The sequence below is a fragment of the Melospiza georgiana genome, chromosome 2, assembly GCF_028018845.1.
Source record: "Melospiza georgiana isolate bMelGeo1 chromosome 2, bMelGeo1.pri, whole genome shotgun sequence".
NCBI lineage: Eukaryota > Metazoa > Chordata > Aves > Passeriformes > Passerellidae > Melospiza > Melospiza georgiana.
In genome coordinates this window covers 21,566,247-21,588,700 of record NC_080431.1, presented here as the reverse complement: position 1 = coordinate 21,588,700, position 22,454 = coordinate 21,566,247, and the positions used below count along the sequence as shown (strand labels likewise).

The 22,454-nt window shown below is 39.3% G+C and overlaps 2 protein-coding genes across 3 annotated transcripts in view; one reads left to right on the top strand and one right to left on the bottom strand.

Annotated features, from left to right (window-relative positions):
• The window catches only part of SLC9A2 (solute carrier family 9 member A2), a 33,781-nt gene extending 28,402 nt beyond the window's left edge, over positions 1-5,379 (top strand). The window contains exons 11-12 of the mRNA XM_058045780.1: positions 912-1,002; positions 2,997-5,379. Coding sequence (XP_057901763.1) covers positions 912-1,002; positions 2,997-3,367 — 462 coding nt within the window. The 3' untranslated portion in view covers positions 3,368-5,379. The remainder of the gene's footprint in view (positions 1-911; positions 1,003-2,996) is intronic.
• Positions 5,380-9,703: 4,324 nt separating this feature from the next.
• MFSD9 (major facilitator superfamily domain containing 9) lies at positions 9,704-18,482 on the bottom strand. Of its 2 annotated transcripts, none has more exons than XM_058045417.1 (6): positions 18,228-18,482; positions 16,263-16,350; positions 14,941-14,984; positions 13,612-13,741; positions 13,026-13,235; positions 9,704-12,479 (listed from the first exon to the last, which is right to left on the bottom strand). In XM_058045417.1, exons 1-6 carry the CDS (start codon positions 18,330-18,332, stop codon positions 11,692-11,694), a joined length of 1,365 nt encoding a protein of 454 aa, XP_057901400.1. In that variant the 5' UTR covers positions 18,333-18,482; the 3' UTR covers positions 9,704-11,691. The 2 variants fall into 2 exon arrangements, with proteins under 2 accessions (XP_057901400.1, XP_057901401.1); XM_058045418.1 differs by lacking the exon at positions 18,228-18,482 and adding an exon at positions 18,038-18,054.
• Between the last annotated feature and the right edge of the window lie 3,972 nt (positions 18,483-22,454).

Below are 22,454 nucleotides of genomic sequence, written 5' to 3'. Positions count from 1 at the left end.
AACACACCATCTATAATTTTAAGAATAATTATCCATGGATAAATCCTCCACGGAGGGAAGAGGAGAAAGAGGAAAAGAATAAAAATCAAAAGAGGAAAAATCTCAAAAGGAAAATAAATTTCCTTCAGGTTCCCTTTGGGTCTGCCACAAGTAATGGTATTAGCATAGGAGAGCTGGCTGTCTGTAAAGATTTTAAAAATCTTTGTAGCAAATGTAAGAAAGGATGTCCTTGAGAAACTTTTGAAATTAAAAAAAAAAAAAAAAAGCAGCTTGTCCTGGAAAGTACCTGTCATGTTCTAGAAGTATGAAGTGTGGTCTGTTCCCAGAACCTTTAAATCTTAGTCTGGGGAAAACAAGGATTTTATGCCCTGGACTGGTAAATGATCATGCTGGTGCCTAAATTCCTCATCAAGTTCAGTGTGACTAGTCAACTGTATAAAGTCATTTATATGTATAAAGTGCTTGCAGGATCAGAATGCAGATTAGTTCTTGAGCCCAAGCTACAGTCTCACCCATATTTTTGCAGCTGGCTAATAAAAGGTTTTAAACAGGTTTTAAGCTGCATGAAGTGCCATGCTAATGGCATTTGCCTTCCATAGGAAAGCCTGTGCAGGCAAGGTTGAGGTTAGAGACGATACATTTATTAACTCTGATCTCAGAGGGCATTGCACTAGGTTTTCATTTGATTAAACTGCTTGAGTTTATTCAGTCTTTACCTTAGTTAGCACAGCCTTCAGCCAGCAATCAGCACTGAGTGTGTAGTAAAGGATCACATATTAGCTAATTCAAAACTACTCTCCAGCCCTTTAGCTACAGAAACCTGTTCAAGCCTCAGTTGTGTATCTTAACATGCATTATGCAGGTACACTAGGCTGCAGTGACTTAAAATGTTTGGTTTTCTTTGCATGCAGGCTGCAGCAAATACAAAAAGATTCCTTTCACTTCCTAAAAACACTAAACTCCCAGAGAAACTACGAGTGAGAAACAAAACATCTTCCAGAGGTAAAGAAATTTTTCTTCTTTTCTCTCTGTGCTGCAGTCCTTTTGCTTGCATAGAAGAAAGGTTTTTCCAGGGATGATACAGAGAAATAAGCAAACTAGAGCATTTAAAGCAGTGTGTCCTAAAGCAGAAATGTGAGTGTAGAGAAATGCCCTGGACAGGAGGGTTTTGTGGGGCATTCTCACCCCCTATCCCATACTGTCATAGTCCTCCCAGCACATCTCCTGTCAGCAACCTGCTGCACTTCTGCACCAGGAACACTGCCATGGCTCATTCTTCTCATCTTTATTCCATAATCCAGATATCCCTCCTGGATTATGAGCCTATTCGGTTCTTTTCTCTCTGGGGTCAGGGTAGAGGACACTGCTCTGAGAAGCAAACCAGAGATGGCAATGAGGACATTAGATCTAATTTATTGTTCTCATGAAGAACCTGAAATGCTGTGGTTTACAAGGTTTACAACCAAATTGTTCACTTTTTTCCTCTGCCTAAATCACAAATGTTTTATATTGTAGTTTTTGAGTTCTAAAAAAAAAAAAAAAAAAGAAATCTGTTGGAACACAATATTTGATGTGAAAACTTTGCCCAATTCTATATATTACTTTTAATACTGGTTTTATTACCATGCTTATATCATACCTGGGAGCATTTTCTTTCATGGCAAGCTGTCATAAGGTTCCTTTGCTGAGAAGAAGAAACCTGTGCAGAGTTTCTAAAATTTCCTGATCTCCACCCCAATTAGTTGTCCACTATTCCCAATTAATTTAACAATAGACTGTGCTTTTGTCTGTTAATAATGATATCATTGCTCTCCTGAGTGTAGGATGCCTTTTATTCTGTAGTTAGTCTGCAGAGGTCACCTACTGTCACCTAGAATTAAAGAGAAAATATGCCTCCAGATTATTCAATTGTCAAAAAATATATTATTTGACATACTTAGAAGGGAAAAAGCCTGAAAACACAGTCTGATGAAGACCTGCCTTGATATATAATTATCTGGGTGAATGGGCAATTACATGGTGATATATTTTGTTGACCCCTTCCTCACCTTTTTAAAAGAAATAACATGAAGGCTAGTAATCTAATTTGTTCATATGACAGTTGCACAGTTGTTTACTTTGATGTATTTAAAACATCATATCTGATTTAAGTCTAAGAACAAATCTGAGGCAGTCATAAACTATTGTTAAAATTATTATCAAATATCTCAAGTGTGTAAGTTTTGATGAAGATGTTAATTCTTTTTAAAGAAGTCTGCTGGGGTAAAATATATGTACATGTGCACATCCAGACTATCTCCAGCTTGGTTTACCTGGCAATGATCATTTAAGGGCATTCCCTAAGCAATGATGCCATCTTTCCCGAGAGCATATTCTACCCTGCTCTGAGTGGGAGGAAGAGTCTGCAGCACTTGCAACGTGTAAGATTTGCCCTGTTGGTTCTGTTTCATGTCTTACATTCAGCCTTATTAAGGATGGGATATTTCCACCCATCTGTACATTGACCTTGAGAGTAAGAGTATTGATGCTCCTTTTCCAAAATCAAGTTTCTAGAGCCCCTGTACATGTTGTGCTCCAGAAATGCCTCTCAGTTTAGATTTCATGAGATGTGGGGCTGAGAAATCTAATTTTGGTATCCTGCTTGGATGTAAGCAGGGGCTAGACCTTAAGCTCAGAGAGATGCAGTTTTTTCTGTCCAGAGAACTGGAAATTTTCCAGAACTTCAATCAAGGGACCACTTGACAATCAAGGAGCAGCTGAGTGAGGCCTTTCTAAAAATCACACTTTTGAGGGTAGGGATGTTTTAAAGTCAAATATATCCCCTGTTTTGGCAGAGTTAAGAGGCTGTTACTGGGTATAATCAGAAAGCACTGAATACAGAAAAAGATGGGAAAACTTTATTCAATGACTGCAAGGGCCCTGTGTGCTGTTACGCAAATATTCCTGAAACAGTTATATTCTACACCTAAAACTATACTTTTGTTTTCAATTAACAGTGGGTGACAGCAGTGACTCTGAGCTGGATGCTGCTACCACAGTGCTCAATCTAAGGCCCAGAGCAGGCAAAATCTTGAGAGACCAGAGACTGAGACAGCAGAGGCCACTACCTGAGTTTAGGGTGGAGTGGAAGAACGAAGTTGACGGGAGCCAGGCCGGACGGGGAGAGCAGCAGGACCCGAGCACCTTGCCTCAGCCATCCATTGGGTTCAGGCAGCCTCTGCTGACCAGACCAAGATTTGGCACTTTGAGCAGGGAAGATTTGACTGCAGACCACGGGTCAGCCAGGCCTATGCCACCACCACGGTTAGCTAGGCAGGCGTCGCAAGGGGACAGGCCGAGAAATAAGCCTGAGAACCAGCTGTACTGAACAGAGCCAAAGGAGAACTATTGATAATAAACCATGGACATACTGAATTAGGATTCTCAATGATCTGATCAGACTGTGGGATCCATTACAATAACAAACAAGCCTCCATCTGGGTCTAACCACTTCCATTTGAGTTAAGTCAACTCCATTAACTAAGTGAAAGGAATACTGCAGCGATTGCAACGTTAAAGATACTAAAAAATATATCTCTTTTACAAATAACTTATAGCAATGCTTTAATTTAATTACATTATTTCCACTGTTAAAATAGAATGGAAATGTGCCTTATCACATCATCTCTCATGGAACCAAGTCATGACGGTTCAATACCCAGTTTTCCATTGAAGTCATTGTTGAAAGTCCAGTGATGAATAGATTCTTAAAAATACCCCCAAATTTGTGTATCATTTCAGATTTTATTTATAATCAATAATACTTTTTTTAACCAGAGCGTCAACATGAATACCACTGAAAATTGCACAATGCACCTATCCTATAGACTTCTAAAGAAGAATAAATATATTCCTGAAGCCTAGTTTGCTTGAAGATCTCTGATGCAGAAAAAGAGGAAGAAGAGAAGAAACAAGCTGTAGGGGAATTGCAAATAAGGCTTATAAAAAGGACTTGCAACAAAGACCTGAATAGCTTGAATTTTTACTTTCTGAATTTTTGGCAATATGTTACCTTTGAAAGGTACTAAGGATCACCAAAGAAAAACTGAATTACCTTGGCTTTCACTTATGTCAGCAAGAACTGAGAGCGCTTAGCAGGACACCAGAAGGCCTGAAAACAGAAAACTTCAAGTGGATAAATAATGTTTTGAATCAAAATTGCTTTTTTGCACCTTAGTTACTTGGTTGCAATGTAATGCAAACACAGCAGTAGAATAGTTGCAGAGCACTGCAGGTAGACAAAGCGAGCAGTCTCCTGTTTGAGTCAGGGACCACTGAGACTCAAGAAAGCTCATGCTTGTGACCCTGGTTAATTTGTTTTACTTTTTGTTTCCTCGTCTGTAAGAGGGGAAAGGTAATCTTTTCTTTGTCTGAGCTATGCACTCCAAGGAACAAAAATGTTCCATCTAATTTGTTTTTACAGAAAAGTAGCACAGTGGGGCCCTGGAATCAGCTGAAGTCACTGTGCACCTTAATAACATGGACTTCTTGATCCTAGAATCAATGGCTGCCATTTGAGGGCGTGTGGGAAGCATTAAAATAAATGATACTTAACTGTAGCTCTCAGGAATTTGCACTTTCTGTCCTGTTTAATCTAAGTACTGAGCTTGCTTTAGCACAGATACACATTTCAGTACAATGCAGAAATAATTTTCTTTCTACTGGTTACAAAATGGATAATTTTCATTGAAGAATGTACACTGTGAAATCATAACTTTTCTCTTTCATTAGCACATTTCTAAATCTGTGGGCAATAAGATTAATTTTTTTATTTAAGCTTGTTTTGAAAGAACTATTAAAAATCAGAGTTTCCTTTTAAAACCACAAAGTAGACTTCTTTCAAATGTTCATGAGTGGGGGTTGATAAGTGGGGATGTAAGACTTTCCTTCTTCTAACAGCATTTCCAAAATACTTATTTCATGTATATATTTGAAATATCAAACCTCCCAAACTCTTTCCTTAGGCCCTTTAGTCTTTTTCCTCTGTTCAAGCTATGGAAAATTCTGCTGTGTGGCAAAAGCAAAGTCTAAGCTTCAGAGGAATGGCTCTGTGAACCCTATAATCCTCAGTCAAATGTTCATGGGTATTCTCAACAAATGATTATTGTGGAAATCAATACTTAGCTGTCCTCTAATGATCATCTCCTGTTTGGAAATAAACTTGGGTTCAAACAAAGCCAGCGAGTTTTGAAAACAAATTTAAATTTGTCTTTCAACAGGAAAGTACTTTCATCTGTGAAACTGTCAGGGAATGCTATGTCACTGCATTATTTGGATCATGTTTGAATAAGAAAAAAGCCTCAAGTTTTGATTTCAGTTTTGAGACAACATCCTCCTTACAGATCAGATTGTTTAAATTAGCTGTTTTATATCAGGCTGATACGAAATCTGACCAAATCAATAAATGTGAAATGTTGCACATCAACATTTAGTTTACTGTCTGTGGAATATTCTTGTTTGTGTGCTGGTAATGACCAAGCACTTGGCTTCTGTCTGGGGAGAGCTGCCTTTCATTTTCTTTTTTTTTCAAACAGTTGTTATTTTTTATGGCACAATTTTAAATAATGAATGCAGGTTTCAGGAGCCTTGCTGCTATGCTGGTTGCCCATTAATGCAGGGCACGCTCACATTATTTGTGCTTAAAGTGGTTCCCATAGTACAAGCACATCAATTTGAAGGTCATTTTTATGAAATACAGTCTTAAGCTCTTGGTACTTCAAAACCTGATTGCATGTTTTTACCTTTCCAAAGCACTTGAAATCCACAGAATACAAGCATCAAGGCACATCTCCAGCATGGTCACACTGTGAAACAGAATTGCAAATCTTCTGGGACTCCGTGTCCTTGTGAGCAACCCTCTGCCTTCCACACTTCTGCTCTTCCCACCCTTTTTAGGCTCTTTCCCACTACTGCTGAATGCACCCTTCCATGTCTGGGAACTGATTGCTGGGTACTCTCCTTTTCAGCAGCAGTGACAGCAGCAGGTGGCACAGGCATTGTTCCAGTCAGCCCTTATCATTCAACTCTCACTCTGGTTCGGTCAGAGGTTTGTCTTTGCCTTTTTTTTTTTTTTTTTCCTTTCCTGCAAAGGAAAAACACGTGAGCACTTTTTTTGAGCCTGCAGAGGAGACATCCTTCATGTTGCATCCGTTTGCCTGCTGGAGAATGAAATGCCCAATAAATCTGTCCTCGAGCACCATCTGATGGGGAAAGTCATGCATTGACGTTTCTTGCTTTTTCAAGGAAACCGGATCTTCAGCAGTGACTGGGAAACTTGCCAAAGCCACACACAAATATTTTGTTTCCAGATGGACTCCCCAGTACACTCTGCAGTACAGATATTTTAATGCATTTTTGATGAAGAATTTTCAGTTTTAGGGACAGTGGGAAAATACAGTTCCATTCTGAATTAGGGTTTTAAGGATTTTCCCTTCAGCTGCTGAGATGCCTATAAACTGAAATAAGAAAGTAGGTATAACAAGGTCTAGAGGAGATAGACACTCTGTTACGTTTTTTAGGCAGATACTTGAAAAAAACCCCAAGAATAATTTGCTGGAAGAGCTAAAATTTTAAGGGCTGTCCTACTTTGTACTAAAATATAATGCAAATTCCACTGAAACCAGTTCAACAAAAGAAAACCTTGCTGCATAACAATTTAAAAATTAGAGAATATCCTTCTGTACTAAAGCCGCATAGAAATCACATGGAAAAACAAAGTTAAAGTTTTTGCCAAAATAACATGCCTGCTGTTATGAAGGGTATCTTGGGCTCTCTGGAAGCAAACACACTGCACCCTGCACCAACTTTTTTAAGAACTGCCAAGTCCACCAATTCCAGACATCAGCTGACACTCCAAGAAATGCTTTAGCTGGTCACCATTTCCAAAATTGTCCCAAGTTCTGTCAACACCCCCCAACCCCTGAAGAAAAGATGAAAGATTTTGAAATTGGATGCTGGAATGCTGTTTGTACCACAAGAGCCCTGGTCCAATAAAAATATCCTTGTTAATGTGCATAAATATGCCACCCTAATTGCCACAGGTTTTGTTTCAAACAGTAATTTTTTGCCACAAAGAGGAAAAGAAATTTTAAATACTTCAGCTTACTTCAATTTTCCTCTCTGAGACCTCCTATTTATCAGATATTTGACAGAATGGACCGGTTCTTACTATACAGCACATCTCAAAAATAGTTTCTTGGGGCTGAAATTTAAAATAATTAAAACTTTGAATTAATTTCTCTTTGTACATTAAAACATAAGTTTTTCAAGACTTCCCTTTATAATAAGCTGCATATTCTTTCATTTCTAGAAGCAGTCTGACCTCCATTCACAAATAATTTGATTCTCAAAGTTCAGGCTCCAGTACACTCTTACAAGATTCATGATCAGCTCTTTGTGAATTAGTCTTCACTATTATAGCAATAACAGCACAGGCAGATCTTGGGTTTTCAAATGCCAAAGTGCCAGGCTGAAAAGGATCATTTACCCAAGGGTATCCTGCAACACTCACAACCAGATTGGTACTGGCAGCACCCCCTGAGGTTCCCAGCAGCTGGAATGTAATGGCACTACAGGGAACCTGAAGTAATGAACAAGCCAGGTCACAAACTCTGCTACTCCTATTTTGTTGCTGCATTATCTCCTCAATAATCCACAAGTTCTCAGAAGATGAGACTGGTACTGACCTCTGTGATAGGGCTGCAGTGAGTAAATTCAGAAGAAAGAAAATGACAAGAAATGGAAGTCTGCAGAAGTGGTGTATTGGGTTTGCATGGCAAGGTTTTGGTAGCAGGGGGATATAGTGGTGGCTTCTCTGAGAAGCTGCCAGAAGCTTTCCCTTTGACTGACTGAGCCAACACCAGCTGGCTCCAAGGTGGACCCACTGCTGGCCAAGGCCAAGACAATCAGTGTCTGATAAGTCATTTAAAAAGGAAAAAAGAAGTTATTTCATAGAAGCAGTTGTGGCCAGAGAAGAGAGGAGTGAGAGAAACAACCCTGCAGACACCAAGGTCAGTGCAGGAGGGAAGAAGGCCCTGGAACAGATTCACCTGCAGCCTGTGCTGAAGACCATGGTAAGGCAGCTCTGCTCCTGCAGCTCATGGAGGACCACAGGGAGCAGATATTCACCTGCAGCCTCTGGAAGACTCCATGTCACAGCAAGTGGATGCCCAAAGGAGGCTGTGACCCCGTGGGAAGCCCACACAGGAGCAGGCTTCTGGCAGGACCTGTGGGTCCATGGAGAGAGGAGCCCACAGCAGAGCAGGCTTGCTGGCAGGACTTGTGATTCCATGGGGAGCTCACCCTGGAGCAGCCCATTCCTGAAGGAATGCACCCTGTGGTAAAGGGACCCACTCTGGAGTGGTCAGTGAGGAGCTGTAGCCTGTGGGAAGGAGTCAACACTGTAGAAGTCCACGGAGGACCATCTCCTGTGGGAGGGACACCACACTGGAGCAGGGGAGGGACTCTTCTCTCTGAGCAGCACAAGAAACAATGAGTGATGAACTGACCATGTCACTCCTTGTCTCCCTGCACTGCAGCAGCTGGGGGAGGTAGAGCCTGGGAAGGAGGGAGGGGTAGCAGGAAGGTGTTTTTAAGGTTTATTTTACTTCTCGTTATCCTGCTCTGATTTTGATTGGTAATAAATTCAATTATCTCCCCAAGCTGAGTCTATTTTTCACATTAATCAGTGAGTGATCTCTCCCTGTCCTTAACTCACTAGTCTTTTATTTTCTCTCCTCTCCCCTGTCTGGTTCCAGCGGGGAGTGGCTTTGGTGGGTACCTGGTGTCCAGCCAGGGTAAAATCCCCCAATTGATATGTTTATAAAGGATCTCTTCAAAAGCACACAGCCTAACCCAACAGGAGAAAAAAATCTTACCTTTGCTTCATCATTTAAAAGCAATAAAATCAGTACTTATACAGAGCCTCTTCAACATGAGCCGATCAAAATTGTCAAAAAGTCACTTAACTTACCAAAGGGAAGGGCAAAGATCAAAAAAACCCAAGGAACCAAACCAAAACCCAACCCTTCCTGCAAGCCTAAGAAAACCGACCCAAAATAAAGTAACAGCAAGCAAGAGAAAAATCTTAATTTGCAGTGGTTTGCTGGCAGAAACTGTTTTCCTTTAGTCCATATTCAGATCTGGTTTGTTACAGTCTTCTACAGAAGGTCCGACAACTGGATTCAAGAAACAGCTGAGTAATTCAGTAGTTTGCCCACTAGACTGGAGCCAAAATTAGCTGCAACTGCTCCTTGCTCAACTCAAAATGAGGAATCACATCTCTGTATCTGCAGGAATGTCACTGAATCTTCACTCCCTGACCTTGCATGGTTATGGCAACTAAGAGGCAACACAAGGGATGCAAATGTGGCCTCCAGGCACCAGGAACAGCAGCTTTAAGGACTTAATCTCAGAATTGCAGAGTTCTCCATTTTATTTTATTTCGTCTTTTTCATTCACTGCCAAGCCACTTATTGGTTAAATCCTTGGTTCCTGTGCCCTTTGTGAGAAATGTAGACAGATTCAAAAAAAAGGATCCACACTTCACATTGACTTGAACACTTCTATTTTGTGCTGTTGCTTCAGCAGAGGAAGATGGGAAAAAAACCACAGTGACATAATGATACATATGGAATGTCACTTCGTTTTATTTCTTAAAGTCCTTAAAGAAAAAAAAAATATAGTGCAATTCTTCTGTACCTGTACAGAAAAGAAATGTTTCTGTGGCACTTCAGGAATAATTCTGGCCTACAAGCAAAAAACTTCTGTAAAATGTGTTGCAACAAGTCCCCAAGACCACAGGCTTCCACAGATTTCTCAAATGTGAGGCTTCTATAACCTCCATTCAGTAGGATATATATTAGGATAGATGTACACAGAAGTCAGATTAAATCAGTGCAGCAATTTAGAAGGTTAAATATGTCATATAATCAACAAGTATTGGAAAAATTATGAAATAATTCATATATGTTAATTTTTGAAGGTTTTTTCCAACTCTTTTCCTTAACACCTTGCTAGAGATGCAAAACAGAATGCCCTTACTTACAGAATGGAGATTTTAGGTAAAGGAAAAAATAAGAAAATTAAAAGATGGAAAGAAACAAAATAAGAAGTTTATAGCAACGTTTTGGGCATCTACCAAGAATGGCAAGAGAAGATAAGAGACTTGAAAATGCCTCAAGTTTCTAGAGAGAAATGAAACATACATTACTGTAATAAAGAACTCTCAGGATATGTACTGAAATCACAGTAGGAATAAGACACTGATTGTGTCAATAAATAAAATTAAAACAATTCAGAGTTCCATATATGAATTCCTATGGTGCTGCCACTGGAATCACAGAGGTTTCAGAAAATATTTGACTGCTAGTAGGCAGTGGAAAAGGTAAGGAAGAAAATGAAAATAAACACAAGCACCACCCATGACTGACCTGGAGCAGGAAGAGTGTTTGCACTGATGTGTTCAAGGGATAACTGAATTGCATAAAACCCCCCCAAACAAGCACTTACATAGTTGACTTTGTACTTTCATCAAGTAATGTAATGAAGATCATAGAGAACACTATCAGAGCAAAATACATTTTTTCCATGTTTCATATGAAATACAAACAATGGTAACTTGCAAGTAATGAGTTTGAACAGTAAATAGCACAGGAGTGCTACAACTCTGTACAGCTCTGAGAGTAACCTCTTTTCAGTTAAGCCATGCACACAAATGAGGACTAAAATGCTAACAAAACTGTATTTCTCTTGTCACTGAAATGTCACTTATGCCTGAGATGAAACACGATGCATTACTCCAGATCCATGAACTACTGGTAGATGCTCACACCTTTAGTCATTTGAGAGAATTAAGAAGGACATTTATTCTTAAAGTGAAGGTAGAAAAATTGCACAGGAAATATAAATAAAGAAATTATGACAAAGTTCCTCAGTAGAAGTTATTACTAAACAGAGATCACCAGTTCAAATTTCAATAAAACTTAAATTCAGCCTCAGTTTCAGTCTGAATGGCCTTTATTATTCTAAGATTAGGTCTTCTAGTACATGAAGTTAGCATATACCCAATTCTGTTACTTGGGAAAGACCAGGAGTCAGCAGGGGTTGCAGGATTACTCCAAAGTGCCTAACCATGGTCTGGACAAAACATGCTACACAAAAATCACATAAGCAAACATCCTGTTATATAAGGTACTGTCATAACAGACAAAAGGAAATAGACCACAAAATAAGAAATTAAGGCCAAACATATTGCAAATTCTCCTGATTAAATAATTCACCTTTGATTCACCTTTTTTAAACAATCTTTCAATCTAAACACTGTTTCAAAAATGAGATACAAGCAGGATTTGTGCGCTTCCCGACATTCTTTTTTCCCCTCGAGAAAGGATAAAAATATATTTAAAAAATCACAGCCAGTACAATATAGCAACATGTGCTCCTCTTAGAAATAGTGGTCCTGTTGGAATAACATCTGTCTAGACGGTTGTACCTGCTGGAATAATACCTGTCTAGACTTAAAATCCCTGCAGCAGAAATACATATATATATATACTTGCTTCCGCGGGAACATAATGTGCTCTCCTTAAAAATCACGTAATTACTGTACAAGCCTGGCAGGTGAAGATACATCTGTGCAATCCAAAATTGTGACTACTGGTTCTTTAATTTCACACTTCCATGACTACGGTATTTTTGTTTGTTTGCGTTCATTATCACAATAGCAACTAATGCCAGTCCCACAGCTAGACTTGGAGGGCCACAAGGACTGAACTCCTGAGCAATTCCAGAAAGGAGTGGGGCAATAATACGTCCCACTGATGTCACTGACTGTCCCACACCCAGGAGTGTCCCGCTGGCCTCGTTCCCACCGACGGTCAGCTCCAGGTCAATGATACAGGTACGGCCAATAGTGGTGGAGAAGGCCAAGAAGGTGGAGGACAGAATGACCATCCATATGCTCGGTGCTGAGGCATACAGGAGAATCAGTGTGCAGGTAAAAGTGCTGGAGTGCAACAGAAGTCTGTAAGTGTTGTGCCCATAGAGTCTCGTTATTGGTCCGAGCAAACAACCAGCCAGGACTCCCAGTGCACTGCTATAGCTCATGAGGTATCCAGAAAACAAGGGTTTCACCCCAAATCTCTCCTCCAAGGCAAGAGTAAAATTACTATAATACAACAGTATAGCAACAGACATCAGGAACCGCACTAAAAATACATCCCACAAATTAGAGCATGCTATTCCTTTAATTTTCTTCAGCACTGTTGCAACTTGGATCCATGGAGACTGGAAAAAACTACTGTTTGTCACAGCTCTACTAGTTGCTGATTTCAAGTGATGTTCATGATTTGATTTTGCTGAGAAACTGTTTGTTTCTTTGTCTTGGCAATGGTTCCTATTGCTAGTGTTTTCTTCACTCCAGGGTAACATCCAGACCAGACCTATACAGATTAAGAAATTAGCTGATTTCATTCAATTGCATCAACTTTACATGGAAGATATTAGTTTGATTGTAACTTTACATGGAAGATATTAGTTTGATTGAAATAAAAAAAAATACTTCAACAGTACTTGCCCTTAAAAAATTTGCAAATATTAAGTCTAGTGTTATTCATAGTATTGGTTCAATTTTAAATGCAGTGAAAGCAAGAAAGGAAAGCACTGAAATGCCACACTCACACGACATAAACTAATCTAATGGCTAAAACTAAAATTCTGATTTCTAGTCTTCATCTTTGGGCACACCAAAAACTCCCATTTGTGTCTGAATGTAAAGAGGACACAGGCAGAACAAAGAAGCACCTGGAGGATAACTTTCAAAATTCCCACCCTTCCATGTAAGTTCAAATTCAAACAGTAGTATTGGCATACACAATGATTATGCCATAGATGATAAACACACTGTGCATTCAAGGTATTACAGATGGCATAAAAGGACAAAATGAGGAATGAAGAGAGCCAAGATACAGGATGTGACATCAACTTACCACCATTCAGAAGGAAGATGGAGGCACAGATGAAGGCTGTTTGGTAAAAGCCACCTTTGAACTCTGCAAGGTAGCCACCAACAACAGGTCCCAGAATGAAGCCCACACTGGAGGCTGCATTGAAGCGCCCCATCACTAAAGGGCGATCCCTCTCCGAGACCAGGTCAGACAGCAGGGCTTTAGAGATGGACAGTGTGTGTTTGAAAATACCTGCAACAAAATACAAACAATCAATAAACATGTATCTCTCGGTCCAAAAAACAGACAGACTCTATCTCAGGTCAAAATTTGTATGATTTGTATTTTTAAAATTCAATTAATCACAAATTCTTCAGTGCTGGAGTAAGCAGCTTTGTGGGGTTTAGATGCCTGGTGGGTTAGGCCTCAACATTTCAAATTATTTTCAGGAAAAAAAAAAGAGAATTCTTGATTTGTAGAGACTTTTCAATAGTAAGGTTCAGTTGGTGCTACTGGGTGATGATGCTATGCAGCCATCCATACACCATGATTTCTCCCGTACTAATTCTCAGCCTGAGACTACAGGGAATTTAAACTGCAAAATGCAAAATGCCAAGTGTTTACTCACCTACAAGGATCCTAGAAATAGCAAACAGGAACACTGTGGTGGAATTTCCAAGAAGGAAGTAACCCAGTGCACTGAGAAGAATACAAGCAAGCAGGGAATACCGTCTTCCTACTATATCACTCCAGCAGCCCTTTCACAAAGCAGGAAAGAAAGGTCAGCTTTCTATAACATTAAACTATGTGCAGTGATCAATCAATACTTCTACATTAAATTGAGAAAAGACATCAAAGGACTGTCAATGAAAGCCTAATAAGCTTATTACACAACATTCCTAAGTGCTCAAAATTTGGAAGTCACAAGGAGAACTCTGCCCTGCTGGCAGGCTACCTACCAAAATTATAATTTCATTTAATGTTGTGTATACAGAATTTTTTTAATAAAAAAGTCACCCTTTTAAAAAGACAGTCCTGCAATAAATACCACAAAATATTACCAGTTCTGAAAATCTTACCATAATCAATCACAAATATTTGCTTGTATTACTCAGGCTGCTATGTATTAAGGCACTTGTTGAACATCCTAAAAGCAATGATCTTGGCTATGAAGAGTTTGTTATCTGAGCACAGACAGGTAAGAAGTAGTTTGCAGAAGGCAAACAGAAAACTTGCAATTATCATGCTTTTAAATTGGCTTGATTTCCAAGAGGAAATAGTTTTTTTAAGAAAGTAGACAATGGTCTTGCACTTCCAAGAACATGCCACAAAATTACAGCAGGAAATTATCCCAGGTGTACTGCATAACAAACCCTGAAACACTTATTTTATGAGACATTCTCATAATCTGTTCTCTTCAAAACTAGAAAACTAGTACCAGGGTAATATTAGGATATAAAAATCAATAGCTAATAGAAAACCAAACCAAACAAATATCAAAGATGCAACAATTAATTTAGACCATGTAGTGAAATACAAGACACTGCTCATTAATCAGGGAAAGCAAACTAGATCACAGGCTATGAAAAACTGACTCATGAGACTGCTTTCTGGACAGGCTACTGCACTGCAGGAAACTGCTCTACTAGCACCAACACTCGAGGAGATAAACCTGTGTAACTGTGACCTGCTCAGTAATGTATCTGAGCCCAAATCTATATTCTAGTTTTTGTTTAAAAACTGTATTCTGTTTGGGCCTGAAAAACCTAGCAATTCCCCATAAACAAAACTGCCATTTCTCATGCAAACTGAAAATTGGTTCCTCCAACCAAAATGCTTCTATGAACACTTTATGCATTTTCAAAATGTCAAGAAATGCTATTATTAACCCCACCCTTTTCTCCCCTACAATCCATAGAAATACCAATATGCTCTGGAATGCAGTGTTAGAACTCACCACAAATGTGCTGGTAAATAGCTGCATTATACCATAGAGAGATCCTAAAACAAACAAAATACCAGTGTTAAAAATTCAGGGGTTTTTATAAATGAAAACGGCACAAAATTTTAAATTATGAAAAATGGGAAATCATGGGAATAGTTTACTAGAAGAATGGGAAGAGGGAGCAGGACAAACCAAGGTTGGAGTTTAGCACTTAATAAAGGAAACAGTTTCAGGGAATGACAAAATAAAAAACAAAAAAAATGCTGAAAAATTGTAAAACTATATAAGGTAAAATGATGTTGCTTTGTATGGTGTATTAAACAAAACCAATCTCGGCATTTATAACTGCTTTCTCAGAATCAGGAGAGAATTTCTCTACTGGATTGGACTTTCCACTTGGTGCTTCAGTCTACTACAAGGCACCACAGAAGCCCTGAAGAAAACTCAGACCCTACTTTCTCATTTTGGAGGCTAGGAGATTAGCAGCATTTAGTGACTGAAGAGAAGAAGTAAAGAGAAGCATAGAGAAACATCTGTTGGACTCTAATTTATAAAAATACACCTCAAACCTATTTTTTCCTAATGTTAAAAATCAAAGCAGATTGTTGAAATGAAAACATATGTCTGACTAGTTTCTGCGTAAAATAATACTTTCAACTCAGTGCAGAAGCAGAATTATTTCATACAAAGTGTTAAATAAGAATGCAAAATAATAAAACTGAGTAACAGCTCCCATGTCTGGGAATACAGAAAATACTGTATCACTCCAAACCATAAACAATACCATAAAAGGTACTTTAAAGACACAAAACATGCCTAAACACTAAATACTTTAAGATAAAATTCCAAATCTTCAGAATTTATTTGTAAACACTTGTAAAAGTGAATAAATATTTTGCCAAGACAGCTGTAAGGATTTTAATCAAACTGGGAACAGTCATGGACATTGGAAAGCTTTGGAGAACCAGCTGCAGAAGCACCATTTGCAAAGTGTAAATAACAATACAACTACAAGCAACACCTCAGGCTCTCTAAATTGCTAAGCTGTGAATTCTTGGAGGCTGGAAAGTACTGTACAAATGCTACTGCAAGACTTCCTTGTTCTTTCCAGTTGTGCTCTTTCCCAAGCATGTGCTTTTGGCTGTCAGTGCATAAGTTTGGACAGGTCTCTGGGTCTAACACAGTAGGGCTGCCCTTAAAAGTTACACATGGAAATTGTCTTTATCTGTTATTATGCTATTAGCAAGGAAGAATTGTGTTCCAATGTCCAATTTGCAGCAAGGCAAAATCCAGGCCTTATCTTACTCTTTCATAAATCAAATACTGCAACTCACCTATGATTCCAGCAACTGTATGACTTGCTCCTAGAGATTTGATATGAAGATTCATTAAAGGAACCACCATGCTCACCCCAAATAAATCCTGAGAAGAATGCAGGAAAAGTTTTAGTAACTTTCACAAAGACAATAGCAACCTGGCTTAATAACAGTCATCATTAGAAAAATAAATTTAAAAAAAGTAAATTATCACCATATCAACACAAGGTTAAAAGAAAATGTTTCATATTACAAAACACATAACCTGAAAGATAAAGGATTGCCTCACAGAGGAGTTAAACCTATGAAAACATCAATTTTCTTCCCCCACTCTAGATGTAATCCTTCTGAAGATATATATTTAAACATTAAATATTCCTTTAAATATATTAAACTTTACCTGTTCAACAAGAAAAGTACTTTGTATTAGCCCTTTGAATTCAAAGTGGTCTACTTTCAATCACCTAAACATGCTTTTTATTTGTGCAAAGAAAGTATATTTTGAAAAATGGTACTTCCACCCAACTACAGTGGGGAAGAAGCTACAATAGATCTAAACCTACTAATAGACTGCCTTTGTGTATGTGACAAGACAGAAACTTGAAAAAAAAATAAAGGCAAAGTATAATTGAAAAACATTTTGTAAGAGGAGGGTAAAGGACACTGCGCATCCTGAGAAGTACAAGGATCTGCTACTTGTTCCTTTTGCTTTTATTACTTTTTGTTAAGCTCACCACTTTGACCCAGTAGTTCTTTCAGTACTACTACAATCTGGCACAGCATCCAGTGTCCCTAGGAGATCTACTGGAGCACAATCACCTTTCATCACTGACTGCTCGAACTGAACTAGACTACCTCAAGGACTGATTAACTGTAACAATGTGTGTCACTAAGTGAATTCTCACAGTCTGTCATTAATTATTTTTTGATGGTTGAAATTCAGGCTTACAAGGTTAGAATCATTAAACACATTAGCATGAACAAACAGAGCACACCACTTACAAACATCCTCAGTAATACAATCTTAGCTGTCATATGTGAATCTGAAGAAAGGTTCAGTGACCTTGTCCAGGTCATCAATGGAGAAATTAAGAAGCACAACTCTCAGACTATACCCTGGCAGTACTGGACTGTGACAGGCGTGCAGGTAGAGCAAGACCCATCAACCACTATCCTTTGATGGGTAGTTACATCTTATTCCACTGTGTAATTCCTTCTGTAGAGTGACAGATATGCTGTATTTATTTGTCTGCCTACAGCAAGTCTGCATCACCACATCCTCTAAAAGGACACTGACTTGGTTCATTTTCTTCAGTGCTCCAGTTCAGTGTCAATAAGCTATTTCAGGGCTGCAGAACCACAGCCTTTAAAAGTCAGTTAAAAGGAGCAGAGTTCGCTATAATATTTGCTCCAGGACATAAACCAGCTGGGTCTTTCTATTGCCCAACCTGAAAGTAGGTAAGACAGTTATCCTGACATTTCACAGTGCAAACTGATACTCATTTTGTACTCATTTTCCAAATCGTCGCTTTTAAATTTCAAATTAATTAAGCGGCACTTTCCTGAGGCTCAGGAATCACTACAGAGTATGAACCTTTTAAAAAGTCTGTTCTTTCAATAGGAGACTTCTTTTTTTTTAAGAGAAACATATTTTTAGGGTTTTTTTGGAGGTAAATTTAGAGGAACCACGGGTATTTCAAGAACAGGAAGCAGCTCTGTTACAAGCACCAAGGCAAGACTCAGCTTTTCGGGTGCTACACTATTCCATGGCATTCACAGGACAAAAATCCGACCTGTTTGCCGAACTGCGTGGCTGTTTGCAGGGGTAAAAGAGCCCAGCCGCTGCACACCACCAGCGCTACAAGCCCAGGCGTTCCCGAGGGGCCGCTGCAGCGCTGCACCCCGGCTGCCACGGCCTGCAGAGGAGCCGCTTCCCGCTCCCGGCCGCGGCCGCCCGCCGCAGGCCCCGGGGCCGCCGCTTACCAGGAATCCCACGGCGTAGAGGCACCGCACGAAGCGGGCGGACGCGGCCGGGCTCGCCGTGGCCGCCCGGCCGCCGCCACCCTCATCCTCCTCCTCCTCGTCCATGCGGGCGGCGGCGCAGGGCCTGCGCAGTGCCCGCGGCGCGGCGGAAACGAGAGGCGGCGGCACCGGCACCGGCACCGGCACCGGCGGGGGAGAGTCCCGCTGTTGTTTCGTTTGGCGCGGTATCCTAAGTGTGTCCTCTTTCTCGGGAGAAGATGAGGACGAATAAGGCACCCTGCCGGCCTCGGGAGCCGTCGGGATCCTTGCCTGCACCGTCCCACACACACCTCTGTAGGACTTTGCCCTTCCTGCCTCTTGCGTGTTTGTAAGGGAAACATTTTGCAACCCGGCCCGTCGGGGCCTGAGGCCCTGGGGAGGGCAGGAGGAGCCCGGTGGAGCCGAGGGGATTGGGAAACAAGTATGCCATAGGAGCATGGTGATGGATCCCCTGCACAGTTCTTGGGGTGGCTGTAGAAAAACGGCGTTTTGGCCCTTGCACCTCGGATGCTACCGACCCATATGGAAAGCGCCCGTGCCCCAGCGCTGCTGCTGTTCCTCGGCCATCTCTCGGGCTCAGCCCGGTGCCTGTATCAAGTGTTTCTGGCAGCAAAGTGTTTTCCTGCCTTGTTCGTGGCTTATCATGGTGGTACTGAGCCAAGGAGGAAAGGCATCCCTCTTCCCGCTTAGTATTTCACTGCTGTGCTGTGTTTTTGTTAAAAGTCAGGGGCAACTGGAATTGCTGACGACTAGTATGTTATAATGCATTTGCATCCAAACCGGTGAAACTTCATAAATCTCTCAGAAGCACTGGTGGAAATGATTGTCACATGCAAAATGTGACCACCCAGCTTTATGTTGGAGTCAGAGGTTCGCTCTTTGATTTAGTTGCTTGGCCAGGGATCAGTAAAACTGCTGCAGTTTTAAATACTTTTAAAAATGCACAGGGGAACAGGAGATGCTTTTAATTATCAGTAAGAAGAAACTTTTGTAAAATGTTGATGACTCTTACACTTTAAAGTTAGCATGAGTTATTAAGTTTGAGGAAGATCATTCAATTACTGACAATAGCATAACTTCAATTCTATCTTCATGTTTCCAGAAGAAATAAATATCACAGGGTTGAGGATCTTCTACAGATTTAGGTCACAAAAAAGAAAAGGGGAGGGGAATGTGATTTTCCCATGATTATTAAAAATTAAGCTAAAAAAACCCAAAATACTAAAACGGTAAAGAAAGACATATTTATATATATGGAGCTTATTTATAGATACCAAGGCAAAACTTAACTTAGTTTCTGCACAGGGACAAAGATGTTATCAGAGTCCAGAAAATAATAACTCAGTTGTTTAATATCCCAGTGACTGTGATGTTTTCATGTTGACTTAACCAATATATCCTATTAATTTATCTCTTTGAGGCCACTTTGAATAACAAATTCTCTCACTGAGGTTTTTAAAATTCTGGATACAACACTAACGGAGATCAGTTGCACACAATTTCTCTAAAATCGACAAAATGGTGACAAGATGCTGAAATATTGGAGCATCCTGGGAATTGCTGCTACATTGTCTGCTCAATATTGTGCTAATTCTATCCTTGGTCATTTTAACTGATAGAAGAAATGGAAAGTGCCTGAAAATTTATTAGAAGAAAGTATTAAAGAGGTGGATGATTAAAAGATGTTGGAAGGGTTTAGGTACTTTTCCTGGGGTCTAAGGGACATTGACTTCTATGCAAATACTGAGCCCAACTGAAATTTTCAAGGTTTTGTGTTAGTCTCTGCCCTAAGTCTCTGAAACCAGTTAGCTATTCTGTATTTTTCTCAGGTTCTGAAGATCAGAATGATCAAATATGATGGGGACAAAGTATTGCAGGCAGGAATATTGAATTTCCTGGCAATGAAAATGCTTAGGTTTTGTATATTGTTTCAAGCTATGCACAATACGCTTAGGTTTTGTATATTTTTTCACCATGCACAATGACTTATAAAGCAGAGAATAACCAAACTTTGTGACATCAATGCAAACTGTTCATGGAAAAAGCCCCAAGCATTTAGAGAACACATTGGTGTCTCTTCCTTTAACAGATCTCTTACTGCTTTTTTCCTGGTGATCTTGATCATATTGCTAAAGAATTGGGCATCTTACATGTTTACATAATTTACATAATATATTAGAAAAAGGCATTAATATATGGTAATTGACAATTTTGAACTGAAGGCAGATTATTTCAGCTGCCTCAAGGTTCCCATTCATGTTCTTTAATTGCAATTACAAAATTTAAGATAAAGTCTCCCAAATAAATAAATCTTAAGGTAAATGTTCTCAAATAAAGTGGTTTTATGACTGATAAGGGAATTGACTAGCAATTAAAGGAATGAAATACAATGAAGATCACTTATCAAAGCCCTAAGGAAAACAGACCTAGTCTGCTATATTTGGGAGCAGAATTACATAGTCGGTTGATTAAAATGATATTATCAAAATAGTACACTTACATTACTTTAAGGTGTTTGATTGTTACTGGATGATTCTTAAAAACAAGTACACAATAGATACTCAGAAGTGGCCAGCAGCATGTGTGCTCAGAAATGCCTAGATGATACTCTTATTTCTATCTTTTTTTCCCGTGACCTGGTAGTAACAATTGAATGAAAATCATTGATTTTATGGATGATGCTAGAGCCACGAAGAATATTCAGACTACTGTCACTACACCATCAAAGTACTCTGTTTTCATTACATGTAAGTAATGTAAATGTGAGGTGCATCATGCTAGAAACAAAGCATGAGGAGCTGCACCTCTGTTGTGACAGTGATTATGAGATGAACTCGGTAGTCATAGTACTCAGCCAGCAACTGTAAGTTTTTTTATTGTTAAAAAAAGTGCTCATCTTTTGACAAAGATGAACTTGGTAGTCATAGTACTCAGCCAGCAACTATAAGTTTTTTTATTGTTAAAAAAAGTGCTCATCTTTTGACAAGAAATAGAGGAACCAGAATTAAAAAAGAAGGAAAGCTTACATTTGGATCCGTATTTTAGTTTGTATACTAATGCAACATTGTGTCTAGGTCTGCTGTCCTAATGGATGATCAATTTTGCATATATAGAGAGGGTTTAAAAAAAAAAAAGAAGGAGAGAGGGTGAGAGAGATTTCAATGGCAGAAGGAACATTTCTTCTAGCATTGGGCTGCCAGAGATCAGATTATCCACAGCCTTGTTGGGCTATTCTTGCCTCAAATTTTGAATGAGAGAAGAACTAGTCTGTGGGAGAATGTCTGAGATTCAATTTGCTCATGAGGAGAAGGGGTAAGGAATCTTCAGCCTTTTAGTGAAAACCTCTGCTGTAAATATTTGGTGCCACCTGCCGAACAAGAGGTTGAGGCAGTCTGCAGCTGTGGCTATGTGTGCTCCAAGCCCTGACATCATGAAAGCATTGATGGAAGTCATCTGGAATCCAATAAAATTATTTTCAAAAACATCCTCACATGACTTCAATAGTGGAGAAAATTTTAAACCTTAAAAATTCTTTAAAAAGTTTGAAAAATACTTCTGTTAGGTCTACACTACACTGATTTATTTCAGTAATGGAATATATTATTGAATTCCTGCATTACAAATAGGTAAGGTCAAGACCCCCAAATGTGCAATTTGTCATCAAATATAGTGAATCTAACAATGACTTATTTCATTCTGGTTTACTGCTTCAGATTGTTACGGTAACTTCAACAGTAATTTCAACTTTTCTTATACAAATTGAGTGAAGTAGAAAAAGTTATAATCCAGTGGTCTAGAACATTTTAAGAGGTACTTTTAAATGAACTTGAGTTTGGAATCTGCTGTTGATCTTAAAGACATTTAAAGTGTAATCTGTCTGAAAAGATCTGCAAATTTAAGGAATGTGGAAAGAAACCTTTTAATTGATGCCACCCTCAAAGCTGTAAATGAATCACAGTGGTATGTCAGAGAGACTTAGCATTTATAAAACAGCTTGTTAAAGGAAGAAATTATTTCAGGCATTGGGTTTACTTCTTCCCTTCTGGAGTTTTTCATGGCAGCATAACTAAGGCCACATGGCTTTTTGTGTTTCTTTCAATTAATGTTTAACAGATAAAACAAATACATTTGGAATGGTTTAGATACTATTGATCCTTCTCTGGAGCAGAAGGTGGCCAGGATGACTCC

Bases quoted from the DNA above. Each gene is read 5' to 3' on its own strand.
- MFSD9 (XM_058045417.1), bottom strand. From the start codon at position 18,332: ATGGACGAGGAGGAGGAGGATGAGGGTGGCGGCGGCCGGGCGGCCACG. The intron at 16,351-18,227 runs GTAAGCGGCGGC...CATTCTTCTCAG, and splicing joins TCTACGCCGTGGGATTCCTG to GATTTATTTGGGGTGAGCAT. The intron at 12,480-13,025 runs GTAAGTTGATGT...TAATCTGTATAG, and splicing joins CATCTTCCTTCTGAATGGTG to GTCTGGTCTGGATGTTACCC.